Source organism: Orcinus orca, chromosome 6 (assembly GCF_937001465.1).
Source record: "Orcinus orca chromosome 6, mOrcOrc1.1, whole genome shotgun sequence".
Taxonomy (NCBI): domain Eukaryota; kingdom Metazoa; phylum Chordata; class Mammalia; order Artiodactyla; family Delphinidae; genus Orcinus; species Orcinus orca.
This window is the reverse complement of record NC_064564.1, coordinates 107,850,634-107,873,166: the sequence shown is the minus strand read 5'-3', so window position 1 is coordinate 107,873,166 and position 22,533 is coordinate 107,850,634. Positions and strand designations below refer to the sequence as shown.

General features: G+C 55.4%; 1 protein-coding gene across 15 annotated transcripts in view; it reads right to left on the bottom strand.

The window, feature by feature from the left end:
- Positions 1-22,533, bottom strand: part of DAB2IP (DAB2 interacting protein) — a 193,728-nt gene that overhangs the window by 86,477 nt on the left and 84,718 nt on the right. For 14 of the 15 annotated variants that reach the window (XM_049710762.1, XM_033427266.2, XM_049710764.1 and 11 more), the window contains one exon: positions 16,552-16,655. In XM_049710762.1, the coding sequence (XP_049566719.1) occupies positions 16,552-16,655 (104 nt within the window). Of the gene's footprint in view, positions 1-16,436; positions 16,656-22,533 lie in introns of those variants that run through there. The other variant, XM_033427276.2, reaches the window with a different exon arrangement.

Genomic DNA, 22,533 nt, shown 5'->3' with positions numbered 1-22,533 from the left:
TTATTATTATTACCGAGGTTGGCTCTGATATAGCCACCAATTTTTGCCCCAAGGAGGTATGTGACCACCACAGGTGGGAGTCTGTCTGGGCTCTCGGAGGAGCTTGAAAGCAAAGTGGCGGTGGGGACAGGGCTGGTGTCATGCCTAGTGAATGAATGAATGTGCTTGCAAAAATTATCCTGGAGCCACAGAATATCACTCGGTTTGGTAGTTTTGAACTCTTTTAAACAAGCACTTCTCTTCTAAAGCAACCTCCCAGAGACTCCGGAGGTTCAAAGTGCTCGGGCGGGTGGAGCCGCACAGGTGGAGGCCTCCGCTTTCATTCACTGGCGCCGGGTCTGATGGCTAAAGCTCAGCAAGGCGCCTGCACAGTCCGCGGGGAACAAGCCTGCCCCCTCCCCAGATGGCGCGCTGTGTCTCTGCTAACACAGCCCCATTCCCCTGCGCTTCTCAGGCAGCTGTGCCACTGTGCTTAGGTCAACTAAGGCCCCAGGGACTTTTGCACGAGGCTGCTGCCTGGTGTCACCACCCCCAGCCCTTTGGTGACAGGGTGTGGACAGCCCTTGTAGCCTCTGCCCACGTCCGTGACAGCTCACTGCCCGTGCAGATGTCCTCCCTCCCAGCTAATCCATGTCAATGGTCCAAGCCCCTTGGGCTTCCATCCATGTCAATGACCAAAGTGCAAGAAAAGTCCCGAGCGGAGGACAGAGGCCCATGGGGTCTCTGGCTTGCAGGACCCGAGTTGTCGGCTGCTCCCCCATCCCTATTCTCTGCCCCCACGCTGACCCCGGCCTCAGTGCTACTTCTCCAGGAAGTGCTGGGAAGCTTTCTCAAAGGCCTTTCAGAATTCCAGACTCGTGATTTCTCCATTCACCATTTCAATCCATTCCATGTGATGACGATGCTGATAAATTACCAATTTCCAGGCTCCTGCTCTGCCAGGTCGCTCTGCCCGGGGCACTCACGGAACACATCCGGAGCCCGCGCAGAGGGGATGCCTAGGAGGACCCGATGCCTCTTATCAGGAATCCTCGTGAGGACATGTGCTTCAGAAAGATGTTTGGGGTTTTCAAGTGGGGAGACAGAGGCTCAGAGAATGTAAGCTACTTGCTGAGAGTGGCAGAGCTGTTAGGTGGTAGAGCTGGGACTGTAACCAGGAGAGTTCTAGCCCCTGAGCAGGCAGGGCAGGGATCCTCTTACACATGCACACACGCCACACACACACACACACACACACACACACACACACACACACACACACACACACACACACACACACACGTGTCAAAGGCCAGAACGGAAGTGACTGTTCAGCCCCTCCTCCCCATGCCCCAGGTACCATGCTGGGCCTGGGGGAGAGAAGAAAGAAGGGAAGGTGGGCTTCTCCCTGAGTGCAGGGCTGTCACCTGGGGCTCACAGGTGAGGACCTGGTGGCTCAGGGAGGGGAGACTTGCCCAGTCCCATCCTCACGTATGCATCACTCCCCATCCAGGAGGCAGCATTTGGGGGGCCATGGGCTTGTATTCCAGCAACACCACTTGGGCACCTGGGAGTCACGTGTCACCACTGGTCTCACCTGAGTGAGACCACCTCCTCACCTGAGTGTAAAGCACTCGGCACCAGGCATGGCACATAGTAGGTGCTCTACCAGCCCCGACTCCATCATCTGTTTGGTTCTGCACCCTCAATTCTGCTTTCATCACCTTCTCCCTTTTAACAAACCAACTCTGGGTCACTGCAGACGGGTGGGTGGGCCTGACCTGCGACAGTGCTCAGGGTGAAGGCAGAACCCCATGGCCCTCCCTCGGCCCCGGACCAGCTTCTCCTCTGTGGCCGTTTCTAAGGCCTGCACCCAAACAGATCCCCTTCAAAGAAGGAGGCTCTTTTAACAGGGATGTCTCTCAATTTCTTTCTGAGGCTCTGTGCAAATGCCAAAAGCACACCTAAATAAACAGGAAAGGGAGGGGAAGATCCCATCCAGATATCACCGCCTCTCTCAGCCCCAGGAGAGGAGATCTGCCGGGCTCAGAGGCTGGCAGGAAGACCTGACACCTTGGCAGGCTGGTAGGGACACCTCACTCCACCCTGGCAGAGGCTCCAGGAAGGGGCTGGAGATGGTGAGGAGTCCTATGTTATTCTAAGATAGCAGCATGAGAGCTGGGAGTGCCCAGAGCCGGCAGCCAGGCCAATGCCCACATGATACAGATAAGGCACCCGAGGCCCAGAGGGCAGGGGGACTTCCCCAGAGTCACTGAGCAGGGCAGGGGCAGACCCATGGCAGAACCTAGGTCCCCTTTCTCCTTGCCCGGTGCTCTTTGCAATGCCAGAATGCTTCCAGAACCTCCCAGGCTCCCCATGTTTCCTCTTTCCAGGCCTCAGTCTTCCCATCTGTACTCTGAGGGCCTGGGTTGGGTGATCACCAAGCTCCTTTCCAGTGCTAGTATTTGATGATTCTCTAAAGCTAGAGCAGCTGCCTTTCACAGCTGGGCTCTCCCACGTATGGCACTAACAGTACCAGCAATTTCTGTGGCTTTGCTCGAGTCCTTCAGATGCACAACTCCTCCTGCCCTCTTCCCCTATCCTGGGGCTCTACCCTCAGCAAGCTGCCAGGCCTCCCTGGCCTCCTCCCCTGGGAGCTACGCACCACCAAAGCGGGTCCCAGTTGGGAAATAACTCAGTAACGGTGGAATGTCAGACACTGTGACAGGTGAAAGGTGGGAGGAATTTTAAGCCAGGATCAAGTTGGTGCCTTCCCAGTGGCCACCTACTCACAGGCCACCCTAAGTGCACAGAACCCTCACTAAGCCCATGACGGTGCTCCTTTGAACATAAGACCTCCACACTCCACCTTACCCAGAGAAGGTAGCCGGACTCCTCAGATCACACAAAGAGAACCAATTCACTGGCCGTGAGGACCGGGAGGGGGCTGGAGCCTGACACTCGAGGATCACTCTTGCATTAAAATATTGCCCGGATAGCTACACCCACACATATTCACATGGAGAAGTACCCAGGGAGAGAAACACACCCAGGTTCAAGGACATGGATGGGGCACATGTCGGGGAGGGACATGGCCACAAAGAAATGCGTGTATAAACATAACAGGTCTCCCTAGCACCACCAGATACACACACCTAAACACACAGGTGCACACTGACCAGCGTACACACAAATACACACATACACAACCATGAAACCCACAGATAAACATACAAATATACTGAGACAGGCTCACAGATTTACACATATATTCAACGGTCATCAGGTACTCACAGAGTTACGCTGACACCCAGGCCAGACACACCGGCCCACATGCGCTCACGTTCACAGCCACGGCAGGAAGGGAGAGTGGCCGGGTAAGCTCAAAGAGCCACACGCCCACATCTTGGGCCGCGGCGGAGAAAACGGCTCCATGTTGCTGCCGCCACAATTTCACCTGCTCCGCAGGCAGGGCCTCACTTTGTGCCAATCTCTGAGGACGACATACTTGCTTCTCTCACACCCTGAAAACTGTCTTCACAGCTCCCTAAATGTGTGGTTTCTGGGTGCCTTGAGGCCTGGCAGGTTGCTCTGCAGGGCCTCACCCCTACCCAGAACTGGAGACCCCTGCCCCGAACATCTCTCCTTCTGCCCATCACCGCACCTGAAACACCACCATTTGACACACCTCTTTAGGTCCTAGGATTACCTTGACGTCTAGGAATCCCTGGGTAAGATGCAAATACCTTTCTTCCCCCTCCCCCAAGAGGCAAGGTAGTAGAGGGTTCCACCACTTAATGACTGTGGGCCTTAGGCCAGTGCCCTAACTGTCCGAGCCTGTTTCCTCTTCTATAGAACGGGGACTACAGTAGCTACCTCACAGACTATTGTAACGAGTCAGTGAGATCATGCATGGAAAGAACTGAGCCTATTTCCCGGCACACAGTAAAAATATTAGCTACTGTCATCATCACTGTCATCGTCATTGTTTTTATTGCTCAGACTTTGCTCGGTCACCAGGGGACGGCCCAGCCATTAGCCAGGAGGAAACAGAAGGCAGCAGCTTACAGAAGCAACTTCTAGGACCCAAAGCTCCTGTGATGGAGAAGGGGGCTGGTCAGTGGCTCACGCAGGGCGTGTTTCCTGAGCCTCGCCATGTGCTGAGCCCCAAGAAGCGCTAGTTCTCTGCCTTCAGGGGTCCCGTGGTCCAGCTGGAGAGGCGGCCCAGGCCGTTCCGAGGCACCTGTGGGAGCCGCCTCGCTGCTTTGGCTGTCCCCAACCCTGTCACCCTTCCCTGTTCGTTCTCCGAGAGCATCCAGAGGGACACTTGGAAAACCAGACGAGACCCTGCCGTGGACCAGCTCCACCCCTGGGCTCCTGGGATGAAGGCCTAGCTCCTTGGCGAGGCCTAAGGCCCCTCATGATCTCCCTCCTGGGCTCCAGCCCCAGTGGCTTCAGCGGCACTTTTGGAACTGCCAGCTCCTCCTGCCACAGGGCCTTGGCCCAGGCTACTGCCGCTGCCTAGAACAGAGTCCCCCTTTGCCCGGCCGGCCCTGCACACCCTTTAGTCTCTCTTCAGTCTTCTCCTCAGGGGCCTCCCAGATGCCCTCGGATTGGGCCATATCTCCCTGCAGACCTATCACAGTTGTAGTTGTACATGCATTTGTTTCATGCCTTCCTCCCCCACAGGACTGTGGGGGCCATTGCGGCCTGGGTCTCCAGTGCTGGACACCTGGCAGGCATTCCGTAAATACTTCCTAAATGAATAAACAAAGAAAAAAGAAAAAGGAGAAAGGCAGAGAATGTGCTCTGGGAGGCCTTTTAAGGGATTCCACTTGGGGTCAATCTGGGTGGACTTGCTGGAGGAGGCAGCTTTTGAAGGCATAATAGAAACACTGAAGGTGAGGCAGCAGGTGGGCTTGCTGAGATCATGTGGGGCAGGGCAGCCGTACAGGGATATTCCAGGCAGAATCACAGCACAGGCAAAGATTGAAGAGTAGGACAGCAGCGGGTCTGGCTGACCTGGAGGGCCCCGGAGTGATCACAGGTCCCACCGACCTCCAAGTTACACACCCGAGCCCAGGCTCATGACACGGGACATACAACCCCCTCCCCAAAGCAGAGGACACCCAGGTCAAGGGGGCCCATTAGAAACCCTGAGAGTCTAGAGGAGGGAGGAGGGGTCACGCAGTTGGGAAGCAGGTGGGGGCGTGAAGGTGGGAGGGGGAAATGAGGACAACAGAGAGACGCTCCTGGTACCTGCCAGTGCCCAGGACTGAGTGGCATCAGTTAACAGAAATCAGACACTCATTCCTAAGGTCTCGAGCAGGGATGTGATAACCCAGAGCAGCCAGGGAGTGACTCACTCCCATCAATCCTCTGGCTGGCCAATGCTTGCCTTACCTCGGAAGCCCACCCCAGAGGTCAGGATGGGCACACACACTTCATCAGCTCTTTAAGCCCTCAGCCAGTCCTGACCTCGGGGCAGGGAGTCCAGCATGAGGGCCACATGGCTGGGGGAAAACCAACTCCATCAGGGAGCCACACCCCTGCAGCAGGCTCTTACTGTCTCCTTCTGCCTCCCTCCAGGCCCTGTCACTGAGGCCCCGGCACCAGGCCAGTCTTCCCAGGGTGAGTCACTGCTTATCCCCCATCAGAACAACCCTGTCCTATGCTCTGTGCACTCTGCGTGAGTGAACGCTCTCACCAGAGGCTGCCTGGCAGGAGTGGCAAGAAAACCATGCGTAGACTCAAGAAATCTGGGTTCAAAACCTAGCTCTGCTATTAACAATAATGAGAACTATTCCAACGCGTTAATAAGAGCAGGCCAGATGTATTTATTAAGCTCTGTCTAAGCTTCAGGCACTGGATTAGAGCTTTACATGACTTTCCTTGTTTAATTCTCAGAACCCAATGTGCAGAGGAGAAAATGGAGGTTCAGAGACATTAAGCTACTTGCACAAGGCCACACAGCCAGGAAGTGGCAGAGCTGGGTTCAACCCAGGTGGTCGGCACCAGAGCCCAAGACCTTCCATAATTCCACTACTGCACTATGAGGCTGTGAGCAAGCACCTTAGCCTCTCTGTGACTCAGTTTCCCCATCCGTACAATGAGAGGATTGGTCTAGATGATCTCTAACTCCCTTTCCAGCTTGGGCATGCCATCCTTCCCCTCCTTGGTGACCCATTTGCCGGTGACAACAAGGGGACCTTCTGGAGACAAAAGCTTGCCTGAAGGAAGGGTGCTAACGGTGGGACTTCAGGCCCTGTGCTGGGCCACAGGGAGCTTCTGCTGGGTCAGACTGCGCCACCCTGCCCTCCCAGGCACTTAGCTGGGCGGGGATAGCCCCAGAGCATCAAGGCAGGGAAGAGGTGCTATCCCATCTCTCCCTGGACCAGGAGCCACCAGGGAACACCAGGACCCCAGGGTGCTCCAGCCCCAGAGACCAGTGAACGCTAGCGGCAGGGAGAGGGGAGAGGTGGGCGGCAGCTCTATAAATCCACCTGAGTGAGCAGTGCTCTTAAAAGCCCTTTTCACTGCAGGATACAAAACGCACCGTTTGGCGAGAGGATTTTATAGGCTATTTCTCCTCCTGGGTTGATTTACCGTCTGCAAGCCAGGCTCACCTGGGCGTCCTGCCCCTGAGGGATCATGGGGTGGAGGCAAGGTCAATTTCAAGGCAAGACAGCGGTGGTCTGGGTGACTTGTGCTGACCTCCTCCCACGGGGGTGCCCACTCCGCCTCAGAGATGCAGTGGGCTCTCAAGAGGAAGGAGATGGAAACACACCGCCTCTCCTCACCCCGCCCTCACTCACTGGATGTATTCACTCCCTGCGTCTCTCACATACCTTCACCCCACAAACCCCTCGGGTGCCTGCGACAGGTGAGGCCCTGCCCCAGTGCCTGGGGCTCAGAGAAATCAGAAACAGTCACCTTGAGAAAGTCACCACGTCCGGTTAAGTCACAGCGTCTAAGTTCCGGAGCCTGTGGGGAGGGGAAGTCTGCAGGCGTCTGTGGCAGAGCACAGGGGAGGGAAGGAGCTCTCGAGGAACGGAAATGGGGAGGAAGTGTGGGCAGAAGGACCAGCCTATACGGATGCCAGGACAGGCCTGGGGGCCTCGATGCCAGCAGGGGAGCTGGATTCCACTCCCTGGCAGCCATTGAAGGCACCGGAGTGGGGCAGTAACAATCATGGCTCATTTTAGATGGTCTTTAAGCAATTCCATGGGAAAAGTTACTCATCCCCATGCAGGGCCTTGTGTCGGAAACAGATGCCATTGCTGCCGCCTCCAAAGAGGGCCTCCTGGCTTTGGAAACAATTCCCACCCGAAGATTCGGATATAATTATGTCTGCGATCCAACCCAAATGCCACTGGATGTGATAGAGGCAATCACTGCATTTTCATATGGGGGTGGGGTGGGAACAAAGGCCTCTGAGCCCTGCCCCTCACACCCAGTTTCCTGGGGCCCCCAGGAGAGGGGAAGGCCTACAGGGGCCACACAGGGTGGGGTGGGAAGAGGGGAGCAGGTCCCTCCCACGCAGGGTGTCTGCCCTGCACAGGCAGCTTCTGACCTGTGAGGGCCAGGCCAGCTGAAGGCAGGGGCAGAACAAGATGAGGCGGAGTGCCAGCTCTGTCCCCGATTGGCTGTGTGGCCTGGAACAACCTCCCCTCTCAGGGCCTCAGTGTTCTCATCTATAAAATGGAAAGAATAACAACACTGGCCGGCAGAGACTGAGCTGCGTGTCGTGGGCCAGGCTCTGTGAGACGTTCACTATCTAGGCTCTCGAGCTGAGTGAGCTGCAGCAAGTTCTTCACTCTCCGTCTGCCTTGGTTTCTTCACTTTAAACAAAGTGGGATTTGTGTTATCTGCCTCATGGTATCATGAGATGCTACCCAGTGAGGGCTCAGGAGAGGGCCTGACCCAGCGGACTGTGTAAAACAGGTTTTATGACTGCCCCACCCCTGCCTCCTTGTGCCCTCATGCAGACAGCAAGGAGCTGGCAGAGCCTGGATTCGAACCCAGGTCAGCCGGACTTCGTCAGAGGACAACCGTGATGGAGGGTCTATTGGTCCAGCCTGGCGACCGCGGTGCAGAGACAGTGCCAGCCTACACACGGGGCCCCTCAACCCCCTTCCTCCTGCTGGAAGGCTGCCTCGGCTCCATATCTTGCCCCCCTCCATGTCCCTGATGAGGGTCCCCTTTCAGAGGTCCCCCAGCTCCCTGGTCAACCCCGCCCAGTCGGCTCAGCCCAGCGGCCTACAGGCGCTCCTGATGTGAGCTGTTGCCTCTGCCCGGCAGTGGGCTCTGCAGCCTGTGTAGCTGGACCCCCATGGCCCCAAGGTCGGGGTGGGGGGCACGCAAACCCCTGGGATCTCCACTCTCCTCTGGGAGCTGCCGCCCAGGCAGTCACTTGCTGCCCTCTGCTGCCCCCACCTGGGCAGAAACCACCCTGCACGGACACCTCCAACCTCCATCTGTACTCACCACCTGGGAACTTGGTCTCTGGTCTCTTAGGGATCCCTTCACCCCATCTAGGCCTTCTGGTATCAGAGCCCGGTGTCAGAGCCAAGCCCTAGACGCTCTGTCCGGGGCAATGTCATTTGCGGCAGCAGGAGGAGGGGTGCGGTAGGGAGGACCCGAGGCTCTGGGGAAAGGGTGGGGTAGGGTGAGCCCTGTCCACCAGAAAGAGGGACAGGGCGTGAACACTGGCTGAATGCCAGGCACTGAGCCCTCACAGCCGCCCTGTGAGCGAGGGACTCCTGTGCCCATTTACAGATGGGAAAAAGAGAGGCTCAGAGTTGAGGACCTTGCCTGAGGGATCCCACAGAGGGGAGCCACGGGGCTAAGATTCAAATCCTGCCCCATCCCAGGCAGACCTATGAGAAGAGCCAGTACTGTATCCCCAGGACCCAGGGAGGTGTGAAAAGAGGAAGAAAGACCCCCAAACAGTATCCCACCTGCCAGTCACAGAGCCCGACATTCCACCGTGACTCCAACTTCCAACGGATAAGGTTCCTTTCGTGCAAGGAACCTATGACACAGGGATCAGGGAGTCAGCCACTGACACCTTAGTGGGGACTAGTTTATCCAACTCCTTGCCGCCCAACAGGCTTGAGTGCAGGGCCTTATAGGGGTGTCCTAGAGGTACCTCTGCAGGACACGGGGGGCAGAGACGGGTGGTTGAGGGTGCAGAGGCTGTCCTTGCTCCCCCCTCCATCCTCCCACCCAAGCTGCTCGAGCCAAGCTGGCATCTCCCGAAACGAGGCAGGAGATTCCAGGTCTCCTTGAATTGGTTCCTCCCTCCACCACCGCCCTCACGGACACCTACAAAGACATTCTAAGCTCAGACGTTGAGGGCGGGGACAGGGTCCCGACAACCTGCTTGAGAAAAGCAGTTCGCTTGCTCTCCATCCCTCATCCCCCACCCTGGTCCTGGTCTCTGCCCACTTAAGGAGCTCCAGACTCTCCCAGCCGGGTCAGGTCTGCTGCTCTGAAGGACACACTGCACTCCAGTTCTGCTCCGGCCAGCTCTGGCCCACCCTCAGCTCCCTCTCTGGGGACTCCATACCCCTGCTAATTCAGGCTCCGATCCCGTTTGCTCTACATGCTGCCATGGGTCTCCTGTCACTCATGCCATTTCCCATCTCCTGGCCTTCACAGGGGCTGTCCTGGCTGCCTGTTCTTTCCCCTTACCTGCCTGGAAATGACTTTGTCAAGGCCCAGCTAAACCCGCCGTATTTTTGCAGGTAGAACCTACGTTTTAATGCTATTTGTGTCAGTGCCCCACATAGGCCCCGAAACATAGTTGGTGCTGATTAAAAATGTACTAAAAGAAAGAAAAAAGGCAGGCAGAGAAGCGAGGGAGGAAAGTAAGTTAGTTCACACCCACAATAGGACTCGTAGACCAGAGCTTGACTTCCACCTCTGCCGCTCACCGGCTGGGGGACCCCGGGCCAGTTCCTTCTCCCTGAGCCTTGCTTTCCTAATCTGTAAAACTAAGCTGATGAAACCACCTTCATGTTTATTAATGGGGCAGGCAGCCTCCCAACCCTACCAAATACCACAGCCTGCCCTCAGTCCCAGGCCTCAGAGGCTGGCCTGGCCTCAACTCAGGAGGCGCCAAATAGCCCCTGGCCCCATGCTCCCGCCCTGCAGACCGTTCTGGCCAGCCCTGACCACCCTGGGCTGTCTGCGACAATGTTCCCATCTCCTACTTTCCTGCTGCGGGAAAGGGGGCCTCTCCCCACAGAAGGCAGACACAGACCAAATGGACACAGACCAAAATGATAGTAATTTGCCTTTTGGGTTTAAACAGTTTAATAACAATTAGGCTCCACGAAAGGCAGGTGAGGAGGAGGGCTGAGGGTCCGGGGCAAGCTCTCCCCACCAACCCTCTCATCTGCAGAAAAATGGCCAGACACTGGGCCAGGAGACTCCGGCTCAGGAGGCTCAACAGAGCAAGGGACATCGGCCTCACAGGCAAATTCCTGGTACTACGAGGAGGAAACTGGGGCATCCAATCTGGGGTCCAGCAGGGCACCCAATCTGAGGTCCAGCACTCCTGCCTGCCAGTCTGCCACACTGCACGACTGACATCTCTCCACCAGTCTGTGGGCCACAGACATAGATGTGTCCCATGTAAATGTGCATTTGGGATGGGCCGTAGAAGCCTGGAGTGGTAGAGGGAGGCCCAGCAGGTATTCCAGGCAAACCTACCTTCTCTGGGCCTCAGTTTCCCCATCTGTGCAGTGACAGAGCAGGCTCATGTGATCTGGAAGTCTGACCAGCTTTTCTGTCCACCATCCCCATGCCCAACAGGAGTCCCCTTAGCCGACAAGGGCTACTAATGGGGGCAGAGAGGCAGACCAGGAGGTGGCAGTGTGCTGATGAGACATCAGGGGCCTCTGTGGGTAGTTGGACCCACACATGTCCATTCCCTTCAGTCCCCTCCTCCCAGGAAGCATGATGGGGGTGGGGAGAAGGACTCAGCTGCAGGGAAATGAGGGCAGGAGGGAGCAAGGCATAAGGAGCACAGGACAGCAATGGAGAGACCTGGGCTCAATTCCAGGCCCTGCTCTGGACATGCTGTGTGACCTTGGGAAAGGACCCTGCCCTCTCTGAGCCTCAGTCCCTCCTCTGGAGAAGGAAGGTTTAGACCAGTTAATTTCCAACAGCCTTTCCACAGTGGTGTTGAGGCGGTCACCCACAGTCCTGCATGTTGTGGTCATGTACCTGTTTCTGTGTATGTGAGAGAGAAAGAAAGACAGCTGAAATGTGGGGAGGGTTTGGGGAAGCCACAGGAGCAGGAAGAGGGGTGAGCAGCTGGGGAAACCTATGGTCCACATCCCAGAGATCTCCTGCCCACTCCACTCTCACTCATCATCCCCTCTGACTCCTATGTCCTGTAGCGGAAAGCCCAAAGGCCTCACCCACCCACTCACTTTTCTGTCTAGGCTCCTCTCCATCATGTCTTCAACTCATTCAACATCATATCTAATCACACAGGGCCATTGGCTTGTTCCTATTTTGTTAGATCCCACTCTAACTGGAATACTCTTCTCCCTTTGTTCCTGACAAACTCCTACACATCCCTCAAAGCCCAGCCCCAAAGATCCTCCTCTAGGAATTTTTCCCTACCCTCGCCAGTGAGAGGTAACTGTCCCTTGTTCTGGGTTCTCACAGCACCCCAGGCACACCTCCGTCACAGCTTCAGGACCACCTAGGGTGCACACAATTGAGCATCCAGTAAAAGTGGGTGGTTGAAAGGAACTGAGACCCGCTTCTAGAAGCATCTGCAATCAACTGGTACTGAGTTTATCTGCAGCATCCACCAGCCCCCTGGGCCTTCCCCTCCCTGACACTTCTCCTTCTCCAACTCGCAAAAAATAGCCCTGAGACCTAATTTCAGCTAAACCTTCAAACACAACTCTTCACTTTCAACTTCCTGAGGAAGAATCAATTGGCTGTCAAGTTTCCCAGAGCCTCTGCCACCTCCCACACCCAGACCCTGACAGCTCTCCTCAAGGTCGATGGGAGGGGCCAGGAGCAGAGGAAGGAGGGAGGAAGCCCACACCAGGGGAGGTTGGGTCTGGGGAGGGCAGCGGGCTGAGGGGACCTGTAACAGTCACCATCTCCTTAACTCCCAAATCAGACTGTGAATTCCTCGAACACGGGGTGGCAGGTGAGAGGGGGCAGCCTGCTGCTGCTAAGGGTCCCTGGGCTTCAAGAAGAGGGATGGGTCCATGCAGAGCCCCTGGACCCAGCCTGACAGTCTGTGCAGATCCAGGCCCCCAGCTCGCTGCCTGCCTGCCTCCCCTACCTCTGACCCTCTCTCGCTTCCAGGATTCCCTGCTGGCTGCAGAGAAGACAGACATGGGCTCGAATCTCAGCCTCGCCATCTCTTTGGAGCCCAAGAGCTGAAGGCCGGAGATGGGCGGGAGGTCCCTTTGGTCGCCTGCTCCCAGCTCCTTCCCCATCCTGCCCTCATCCAGGGCCCCCCACAGCTTTCAGGGTGCACCCACTAGGCCTGCTAGCACCCAGTGGCCCCGAGGAACCACTCCCCCACCCCCAACTCCACCTGTAGGTAGAAGGAAGTTGTGCCAGGTAGGCAAAAGTTTCCATATCTTGTCCAGGTCACAAAGCTGGCATGAGGCTCAGCCCCAGGTCTGTGGACTTTATGGCTCATTCCCTTAAACCGCATCAAAGTGTTTAAGCACCTACTGTATGCTCAAAACTCGAAGTCACTGCCCCCCTTTTACAGAAGGGTAAACTGAGGCTCTCCCAGGGTCCCATGGTCTCCAAGAGGCAGAGGTGGGAGCAGCACTGAGCCCGATGCCCTGTGGGGTGACTGCGGTCCCAGGCTGACTCACAAAAGGGGTAAAGGCCGCATGTGAGGGTGCAAACAGCCCAGACTCAGAAGCCCTCCCAGCTGAGTGGCGACCTGGTCAAGTCTGGCCCCTCCTGGGCCTCAGTCTGCATGAAGGAGGTGGATAGAGTGAGTCCTACAGACCCCGACGGGGATTCTCCATTAAACTACATCACTGCCAAGGGGCACCGCTGTAAGAGGTGGTGACATCTCATCACCCTGGTTTGAAATGGAGGCGAAGACGACAGTTATTCAAGTACATCCTGTGACATCTCCCCTGCCTCCTCCAGGCAAAACCATGTTCCCTGCGTTCCTTCAGGGGGTACACAGAGCAGCAGTCAGCGAGCGCGTGAGGATCTGGCTCGTAGGAGCACACGGGGGCAAGTGCAAGTTCAGGCTGCAGGGGAGAGGGTGTGCTCCTGGTCCTGCACAGGGTCCGTGTCAAGCCTGTCCCTAAGGCCCAGGTCAGGCGCACATCTGACCTTCCCCCAAGCACCTGGTCCTCGCCCTCCACCCCGACCCTCCCCAGATCTTTACTGTCCTGGAGCCAAAAGAGGAAATGCAATTCAGGTGATAATGGTGGATTTCATGGGGTAAGCATCTACCATGGGTCAGACCTGGGCTGGCGTGTACACACAGAGGTCCACCAAGTCCTTCAAGGAAGGGCAGTCATTCCGTGCCCTTTACTGATGAGCACACATGGCTCAGACAGGTTGAGCGACTAACGAGGTCACACAGGTCATGCAAGAGCCGGGATTTGAACCCAGATCCCCACCTCTGAGCTCCCTAGTCCCCCCCAGCTCTGAGCACCGGCCCAGGATAGAAATTCGACTCACGCCCCTTTCCTTAACTGCCGCACACAGAAAAGGACAAGGTGCCGAGCAAAAGGACACAAAAAATAAATGTCCGGCCATCCTAGTATCCATGCCAGGCTCTGTCACTCAAGAGCTGTGTGACACCAGGCAAATAACTTCACCTCTCTGAGCCTCAGTTCCCTCATCTGTGACTGGTAGACACTAATGGTACCTCCCTCAGGGTTGCTGTGAGAAGTGGATATAATGACGGCTGAACACACTTTCCATCCTGCAGACCCTAATCTCACGGGACTGTGAGTCGGGGGCCTGGTGGCTCAGAAGGCTGGCTCTGGCTCTGGCTCTGAGCCACAGGTGGTTTCCATACCAGGAAACATAGTGAAGACGACACTACAGAAAAAAAGCCAAGCCTAGCTGGCAATTAAAGAACTGCAAATTATAGCAACCTCAAGGTGTGATGGTACACCTATTAGAGCAGCAAAAGAAAGGGAAGCGGGTAAAAAGTGATGCTGAGGGGGTTCTGGGAGGGTGTGGGGGAAGGGTCCCCCTCCTCTGGTTCCAGTCCAGCCAGAGGGGTGCAGCATGCTCCTGCGCTAGGGGTGCCACACGCTCAGGTCAGGGAGACCTGAGTCCAAATCTTGGCTCCATCATTATGAGCACTTGGAGCTCGGGTGAGGGACTTCACCTCCCTGGGCCTCAGTTTTCTCATCTGTAAAATGGGGTGATAAAAGTATCAGTTTCAGGGTTGTCTCAAGGTTTAAAAGAGATCGAATAGGTAAGACCGTGAACATAGTACAGGGGGCTACCTTATGATTAGTCATCGTTCCCTAAGGCATCCTGAAGGCTCAGCCCTGGTGCCTGTGGCCCTGGGGGTCCAGGAAGGGCAGGACTTGGCCTCTGCGCCAGCTAATTCGATCAGGGTCTCTCAGGTGCCAGCCTCCTGATCCTCCCCACAGCTGGAGACCATCTCCCAAGGGCCCTGGTCTCACCCAGGGAGGTGATCAGGAATCCTTCCTCAGCACAGGTGTCCTTCTCCTTCTCACTGCCTGGAGGCTGATCTGACCCAGAGCCTAGGGCTCAGGACTACCTCTTTCACGAGCTTGTTAAAAATGCAGATATCCAGGCTCTGCCCCTGGCCCACTGCACTGAAATCTTGAGGGGACCCAAGGTTCTTATTTTGAGAGCATTTTTATGACACACAAAAAGCAGGAGAATCAGTGGCCCTGGGGAAAGCCCTGTCCCCTTAGCTGAGGACTTGAGGCGCCACCTGACCCGGACCTGGCCCATCTTCCCAGCCTCACCTCCTACCCTGACCTCCAGACCCCTCACGTCCAGTCCCACCAAGCGTTTCACCATTCCACACACATCAATTTCTAGTGTGCTTCCATGCCAGCCTCCATGTTTTTGCAGCTGCTGTTCCCCTTACCTGGAACTCCCTCTCTGTCGCTGCCTGCCCAATTCCTAAGGAACCCTTCAAGACCCAGCTCAAAGATGTTCCCAGGGAGCACTTTTCCCAGCCCACTCTCACCTCACCTGGAACCCCCATGTCACACTGTATGGCAACAGCCAAGCCTGTGCCCTCTCTGTTCCCTCCATCAAAACCTTCTTTCCGGGCTTCCCAGGTGGCGCAGTGGTTGGGAGTCCGCCTGCCGATGCAGGGGACACGGGTTCGTGCCCCGGTCCGGGAAGATCCCACATGCCGCGGAGCGGCTGGGCCCGTGAGTCATGGCCGCTGAGCCTGCGCGTCCAGAGCCTGTGCTCCGCAGCGGGAGAGGCCACAGCAGTGAGAGGCCTGCATACCACAAAAAAAAAAAACCCAAAAAAACCCTTCTTTCCCCGGAGCCCCAGAGGGCTAGCTCTTTATCCCTTGGACTCCAGCTCAACTATCACTTCTCAACCACACCACCGCAAGGAAGCTCTCCTGGTTTTCCCTATCAGTCTACTTTTCTCCTTCACGGCACATAGCTCCTACACAAGAATGTCAGCCCATAGTGTCAAGGGCTTCATCCACCTGGTACTCTCTTGGCCAGCTCCTCCCACTTAGCCCCAGTGCAAAGAATGGTACCTGGCACACAGCAGGCTCGCCATAAAAAATGGTTGAATGAATGAATGGATGAACGAATGATCAAATAGCCCCCTCCCCTACAGACTGTGAGCTCCCAGGGGAAGGGAACATGTCCACTTCTCCAGCAGCTGGCAGAGCATGGACAGAGGGGCACTTGGTAACATGCGCATGGGGGCAGTAAAGGGACGTAGAACTGCAGGTGCGTGGAAGGATGGTGGGGACACAGGAGAACACAGAGAGTCAGATATTAAGGCTCACTGGATTCTGTTTCCATTAAGTCATTTAGGTTTGAAATAAAAGAATGTGTGCTGGTGGGACTAGTAATAATCAGTAGCTAAGATATATATACTGTCCTTTGCTGATTCTAAGACATCATCAGTTGTAAGATACAGCATTATTTTATGTGCCACCAAGAAAGAAGACACAGCAATTAAATTATGACACACCACGGGCTGTAATATGAGAGGCATTAAAATGTGGAAACAAAAAGGGTGCATTCTAAGGAAGCGTGGCATGTGTGCGCACACGTGAGGGTGCGTTTATCCGACCTAACACTAGCCTCTTTCTTCCCAGGCCAGCTCAGCTCTGGGCCCCATGGCCTGCAGAGCTGTCTGTCCTCTGTCTGGCCCCTCCCTCGCAAGAAGGGGCCCCCACGTGGCCCCCTGGGATGGGGCTGAGCCACAGAGAGGGGAGCAGCTGAGCGATCGGATACCTAGAACAAGGGAGGCTGGATGCTCTCCCGGTCCGTGAGGCTCCAGGAATGGGGGCCGCGGGGTCGCAGAGCAGCACCCCAGGCCAGGTGGCGATGGTGACGCAGAGATAGTTACCGTGACCCGGAACGGCGTAGCAGCTGAAGCCTCCATGCTGGGGCTCTTCTCTGAGAGGCTGCCCGGCAGGCTGCGCCGGGAGCCCGGCCTTTCTTGGGGCGACTCTGTCAACAGAGGGAGAGAGAGGGTGAGCGTGGACAATCTAAGCCACCCAGTCAGGCCCTCCTGTCATTCCCGTCCAGGCCAGGACGACACACAACTGGTCCCCATAAAATGGTCCAACCATTGTGGAAAACAGATAGCGGTTCCCCAAAAAGTTAAAGACAGAGTGGCCACATGACCCAGCAATTCCACTCCTATACCCCAAAGAACTGAAAACAGGGACACAGAGAAATACTTGTATGCAAATGTCCATGGCAACATTATTCAAAATAGCCGAAAAGGTAGAAGCAACCCAAGTGTCCATCAACAAGAGGAATGGATAAACACAGTGTGGTAGCCGCATACAATGGAAGGTAATCCCATCATTAAAAGAATGAAAGTTCTGATACATGCTGCAATCTGGATGAACCTTGAAAACATGCTGAGTGACAAAAGCCAGACACAAAAGGACAAATATTGTATAATTCCACTTGTACGAAATACCCAGAACAGGCAAATTCATAGAGACAGAAAGGTTACCAGGGGCTGGGGACAGGGGAGCTTGGGGAGTTATTGCTTGATTGTACAGGGTTTCTATTTGGACTGATGGGAAAGATTTAGAAATGGACAGTGGTGATAGTCGCACAACTTTGTAAATGTACATAATACCACTGAGTTGTACACTTAAAAATGATTAAAATGGTAAATTTCATGTATATATTTCGTATATATTTACAACTTTTTTTAAAAAAAAGGTCTCTTAAAACCCGCACTTCAAGGCGTACATCTTGTGATGTGTGACAATGAGCTCCCTGTTACTGGAGGTATACAAGCAGTCCCTTCAAACACGAGACTCTATGATTTCTAGCTTCCAGTTGGAACTGTCTCTTCCTGAGGCTTTAAACTTGAGAATAGTGCCAGGGCCAGGCAGGTAATGGAGGAAAGGGGAGCAGCGGCCAGCTGCTCGGCTCCAGCTGATTATTTCAGCACAGCAACGGGGGGCTCAGTGCAGCCAAAGCTTCCCGCGGTTCAGGAGGACCTGGAAATCTGGGGTGGGGGGGCGTTTAATATGAAACATTCTGATTTTTAAATGGCGACCGCTCATTCTAAACTCTTAGCCACAGCCTGAGCACGCCCACTTAAACAGCCCGGTCAGTCCACTGGCCGCTTTCCCCCGGTTCCCTGACGCCGGGCTCGGCACTGGCTGCCTCTTTTCTAGTGCTTGGGCTGTGGCTCCCACAGAAGCCCCCCTTCCTGCTGGTCCCAGCCTGACCCATCCAGCACGCCCTGCAGGAAACCCTTGGTAACCTCCTCCGCCCCCAGCTCTCAGCCCCTCAGGGCTCCTGTAGCAAAGGCCAGGCCAGGGTAGCCTACCTACGCTCTCATTTTGCACAGTGTGTGCGCGCGCGTGTGTGTGTGTGTCCTCTGCTTGACGGTGGAGTAGCCTATCTACGCTCTCACTTTGCACAGTGTGTGTGTGTGTGTGTGTGTGTGTGTGTGTGTGTGTGTGTGTGTGTGTCCGCTGCTTGACGGTGGAACTCCTAATGCCCACGCCTAAGCCGGCTGCATCTCCACACCCCCAGCGCCCTGCACGGAGGCTGGTGTGTGTCGGGTGCTTGGGAAAGACCTGTTGACTCAGAAGAAGAAAAAGGACGGGAAAAAGGACGGGGTGGAGATTTCCCTGGTACCTGCGAACACACCGGGGTGCAGAGTCAGAGGCGCACACCCAGAACACACACACGCTTGCCTCCATGTAGACACTCGAATGCGTACTGACTCGGATCCATCCCCAGATACACGTGCACGAGTGGATGTGTGGACACGTGCACACACACAGGACAGACGAGGAGCAGGTTTTCCCAGAAGGCAGATCGGGCTACTGGGGGGCCGCGCTACACTTTCCGGTCCATTCTCTCCGTGCAGCCGGCTTGCACAGGGGTCCTCATAAGTGTGGAAGGACAGAGCTGAGCCCCTCATCCCACTAGGGCAGGCCAGTGCTGAGCCCTGGCCGGTGGGCAAGCAGGCAAAGCCACTTTGGGACTGGAGGAAGTGGGCCACCGGAGGGGATGGGTTCAGGCCTACCAGGCAGCCCTGGGGCCACCTCTTCTAGAAAAGCTTCCTCTTCAGCCCAGTGACTGCCCTGTCTTAGGGCCTCTCTGCTTCCCTCGTGGCGCTTCCTACTCAGAGCCTTCCTCACTCCGCTCCCCCTCTACGGTGTCTGCTAGTCACACAATAGGGAAGACCCACTCTTTTTGGAGATTTCCCCAGGAAATCTCTTCCTGCACCCCCCAGTCTGCCTTCATCTCGCCCCCACCCCCAGTACCCCCCGTCACCTCCACCTGGGGGTCCTCCAACTAACCACTGTGTCCCACCCACGTGTGCGACACTGCCCTCAGCCTCCAGAGGCCTCTCAGGAACTACCCCGTCTCCCTGACACACACACACACCTGGCCACAGCTTCACTGCCCCCTCCTGGGCAGGTGTGCCCTCACACCTCTAGGCAAGAGACACACGGAGGCACCTGGCAGGACACAAGGAGCCCAGCGAGCCTGCTTCTTCTCTAAGATCAAGACTGATGTTCCGGGCTTCCCTGGTGGCGCAGTGGTTGAGAGTCCGCCTGCCGATGCAGGGGACACGGGTTCGTGCCCCGGTCCGGGAAGATCCCACGTGCCGCGGAGCGGCTGGGCCCGTGAGCCGTGGCCGCTGAGCCTGCGCGTCCGGAGCCTGCGCATCCGGAGCCTACGTGTCCGGAGCCTGTGCTCCGCAACGGGAAAGGCCACAACAGTGAGAGGCCCGCGTACCGCCCAAAAAAAAAAAAAAAGACTGATGTTCCAGGGCTTCCCTGGTGGCGCAGTGGTTGAGAATCCGCCTGCCAGTGCAGCGGACATGGGTTCGAGCCCTGGTCTGGGAAGATCCCACATGCCGCGGAGCAACTAAGCCCTTGCACCACAACTACTGAGCCTGCGCGTCTGGAGCCTGTGCTCTGCAACAAGAGAGGCCGCGACAGTGAGAGGCCCCCGCTCGCGCAACTAGAGAAAGCCCCGCACAGAAACGAAGACCCAACACAGCCAAAAATAATAAATAAATAATTTTTAAAAAATAAAAAAGACTGATGTTCCCTCAGCCTGTACAGATCACAGCCATTGCCTGCTGGGTCTGAGCAAGAGGCGCTCAGAGGCTGCGTGGTCCAACCACCATTTTATAGATGAGGAAGCTGAGACTAGAGGAAAGGAACTTATCCACTAGCTCCTAACCCAGTAGATAAATAGCAAAGACCCTCGTGGGTGCTCCCAAAGTAGCCGTAAACTTCAATTCAGACACCCTGGGGAGCATCTCTAACCACTTCCAGTTTAGCACTGCACAATTCAAATCGATTTTTGCTCAAATAAACTCAAGATTAAAAAAAAAAAAAAAGCCCAGGCTACACTATCTGCATCAGAAGGCAGAAACCCAGCAAGGGGGCTGCAGGGCAGGATGGCTGGGGTAGGAGTCCACTCTTCCTCCTGCACGCCAGAGGAAGAGGAATCTAGGCACCTTTCCGGACAGCTTCCGCTTAGCCCCAGTTCCATTCTCCATCCTTCTCCACCCCGCCTCCTGCCCCAGGGTGTAGACCACCAACCCGGCTTCTGGGTCCTCCGGCTTCCATGGGGTTTGGCCAGTGGGGAGCCCTGGCAGGAGATCAGGGGAGGGAGGAGAGTCGCCTGGGTCAGCTGCCTCTCTCCACCAAAGCTCCCGACTACCACGGACTGCCATCAGGTCTCCTGCGCTCTCGCCTCCCAGCAGCCACGCTCCCCTCCCCTCCTACCAGCCTCGGGGGACCAGCCCCAGCTGCCAGTAGCTCTGGGGTCCTGCACTCCTCTTCATGGCTCCCCACACCCGCCCACACCTCAAATCATCCTCGTGTAAGTGCCAACTGCTTCCTGCCGGACCCCCACGGATCCACCAGGCGGGATCTTGGCTGCCTGAGAACCAGGCCCCACTCACGGAGCTGGCGGGACCCCCTTTACATATGGATGGGAAGCTGTGACATGCCTGGGGATCACACTGAACCACAGGGGCAGAGTCTGGGCTCGGTCAGGCTCCCTTCTGACCCTACATGCCAAACAGCTCCCCCTAGAAGCCAGCAGCCAACACAAGCTCCAAACACAAAGTTAGTAATAATAACCACATGGTTCCCCGGGGTACGGACCAGTGTTTCTCTACCTTTTATTCATTCCCCCTAAGGAGTCTTTTTCATTTCCTAGTTTCCCCTCAACAAAATTCTAAAACCATAGATATACAGTAAGTATCTTTTTGTCCTATATGTATATCAGGCTTTACACAGAAAAAGAGTGAGACTTTTTCACCTCCCCTTCCTAGAATCAATTTTTTTTGTCCACTTAGGGGCAATACTGCCCGCATTGAGACACATTCAAATATCATCCCCACCTCACAACTTAGACAGCTATGGGGAGGCTCCATTTTCCAGATGAGTAAATTGAGGTTCTAAGAGGGAAAAGTGACTTCCTCTAAAGTTCCCCCAGGTAAGAAGCAAGAGTATATGCTGAAACTGTTCCCCACAAACCCACACTTAGAGGGGCTCAGAGAAGGCAGAGGATGCCTGGAGCATGGGGTAGGGGGCGGAACACCAGGCTGGGACCAAGAGACTCGACTTAACCTTGACTCTGCTGTGTGACTCCAGGCCAGCCCCTTTCCATCCCCCAGCTCATGACTTATCATCAATCCAGTGAGTCAGGAAGTAAGAGCAGTGACTGTCTCTATGCCCCACCACCTAAAATAAAGGAAATGGAAAAAGAAAACCGCTCTTTATTTCACAAAGGCAAAGAAGACGGAAAGCTGACCCCCTGAGTTCTATCTCTGCCTCTAAAAACACAGCTGCCTTTGGCCTTTGACTTAGTAGCAAGTCTTTTCTAATTTGAGGAAGCAGACACTGGGATGCTTGGGCTCATGCCCCGCACCGAGCTCTAAGCAATACAACTGGTACTAGCAGGACCCCAGAGAAGTTGAGTGAGTTTGCTAACATCTTGCAGGATGAAGGTGGCATCCCCAGGGACAGACCCCAGGAAGGGCGAACCGGCCGACCTCCGAGTCTCCTCCAGACCTCGGAGCACTGGTTCAGGCGTCTTCCCTCGGCTCAGACTCACTGTGTGACCTCCACATGACCTCTCGGGCTGCCAGTCTACAAAATTAGGTCATAGGACCAGCTGATCCTGCATCCCCTTTCCAGCAGGAGGTCAAGAGTCTCTGTTTCACCAGGCAGACCAGGCTGCCTTCCTATTCTTGGAAGCCATAGTCAGAGAAACGCATTTTAACCTTCATGTGTTTGCAAAAAAATAAATAAAATTGGTTTCATTCAAATGCTGCTGGCTTGGTTGCCATGGATACCTCCTAATCATGAAGGATGACTGTTACTTGTTCCCATGGAAACACGGAGGCCTGAGGAACATCCTGTAATTTCAGACAAGACACCAAATTTCAGTTGTCGGGTTGCACCGCCCAGATCTTACTGGTTAAAAACAGGTCGAGGCGGCAACCTCTGATACTGGCAGCAGGAGAAAAGAAGTCAGTTCTATAGAAAGAGGAGGTGCAAGGCAGGGGTGGATGTGTGTGCAGGACCTCAACAGTGATCAGGAAGATGCAAATTAAGACTACCAGATGTCATTTCACACCTTTCAGGGAGGCAAAAATGAAAAAGAACAATGACCCCAAATGTTGACAGGGATGTGGGAAAGCTGGTGGAAAGAAAAGAATTTGAGAACAATTAGAAAAGAGCTAGTTGAAACTGACACACTGACACACACACACACACACACACACACACACACACACACACACACACACACTCTAAGACAGGAAATTCCCCTCCTACATGTCCAGTCTAGAAAAATGCTTCAGACTTGC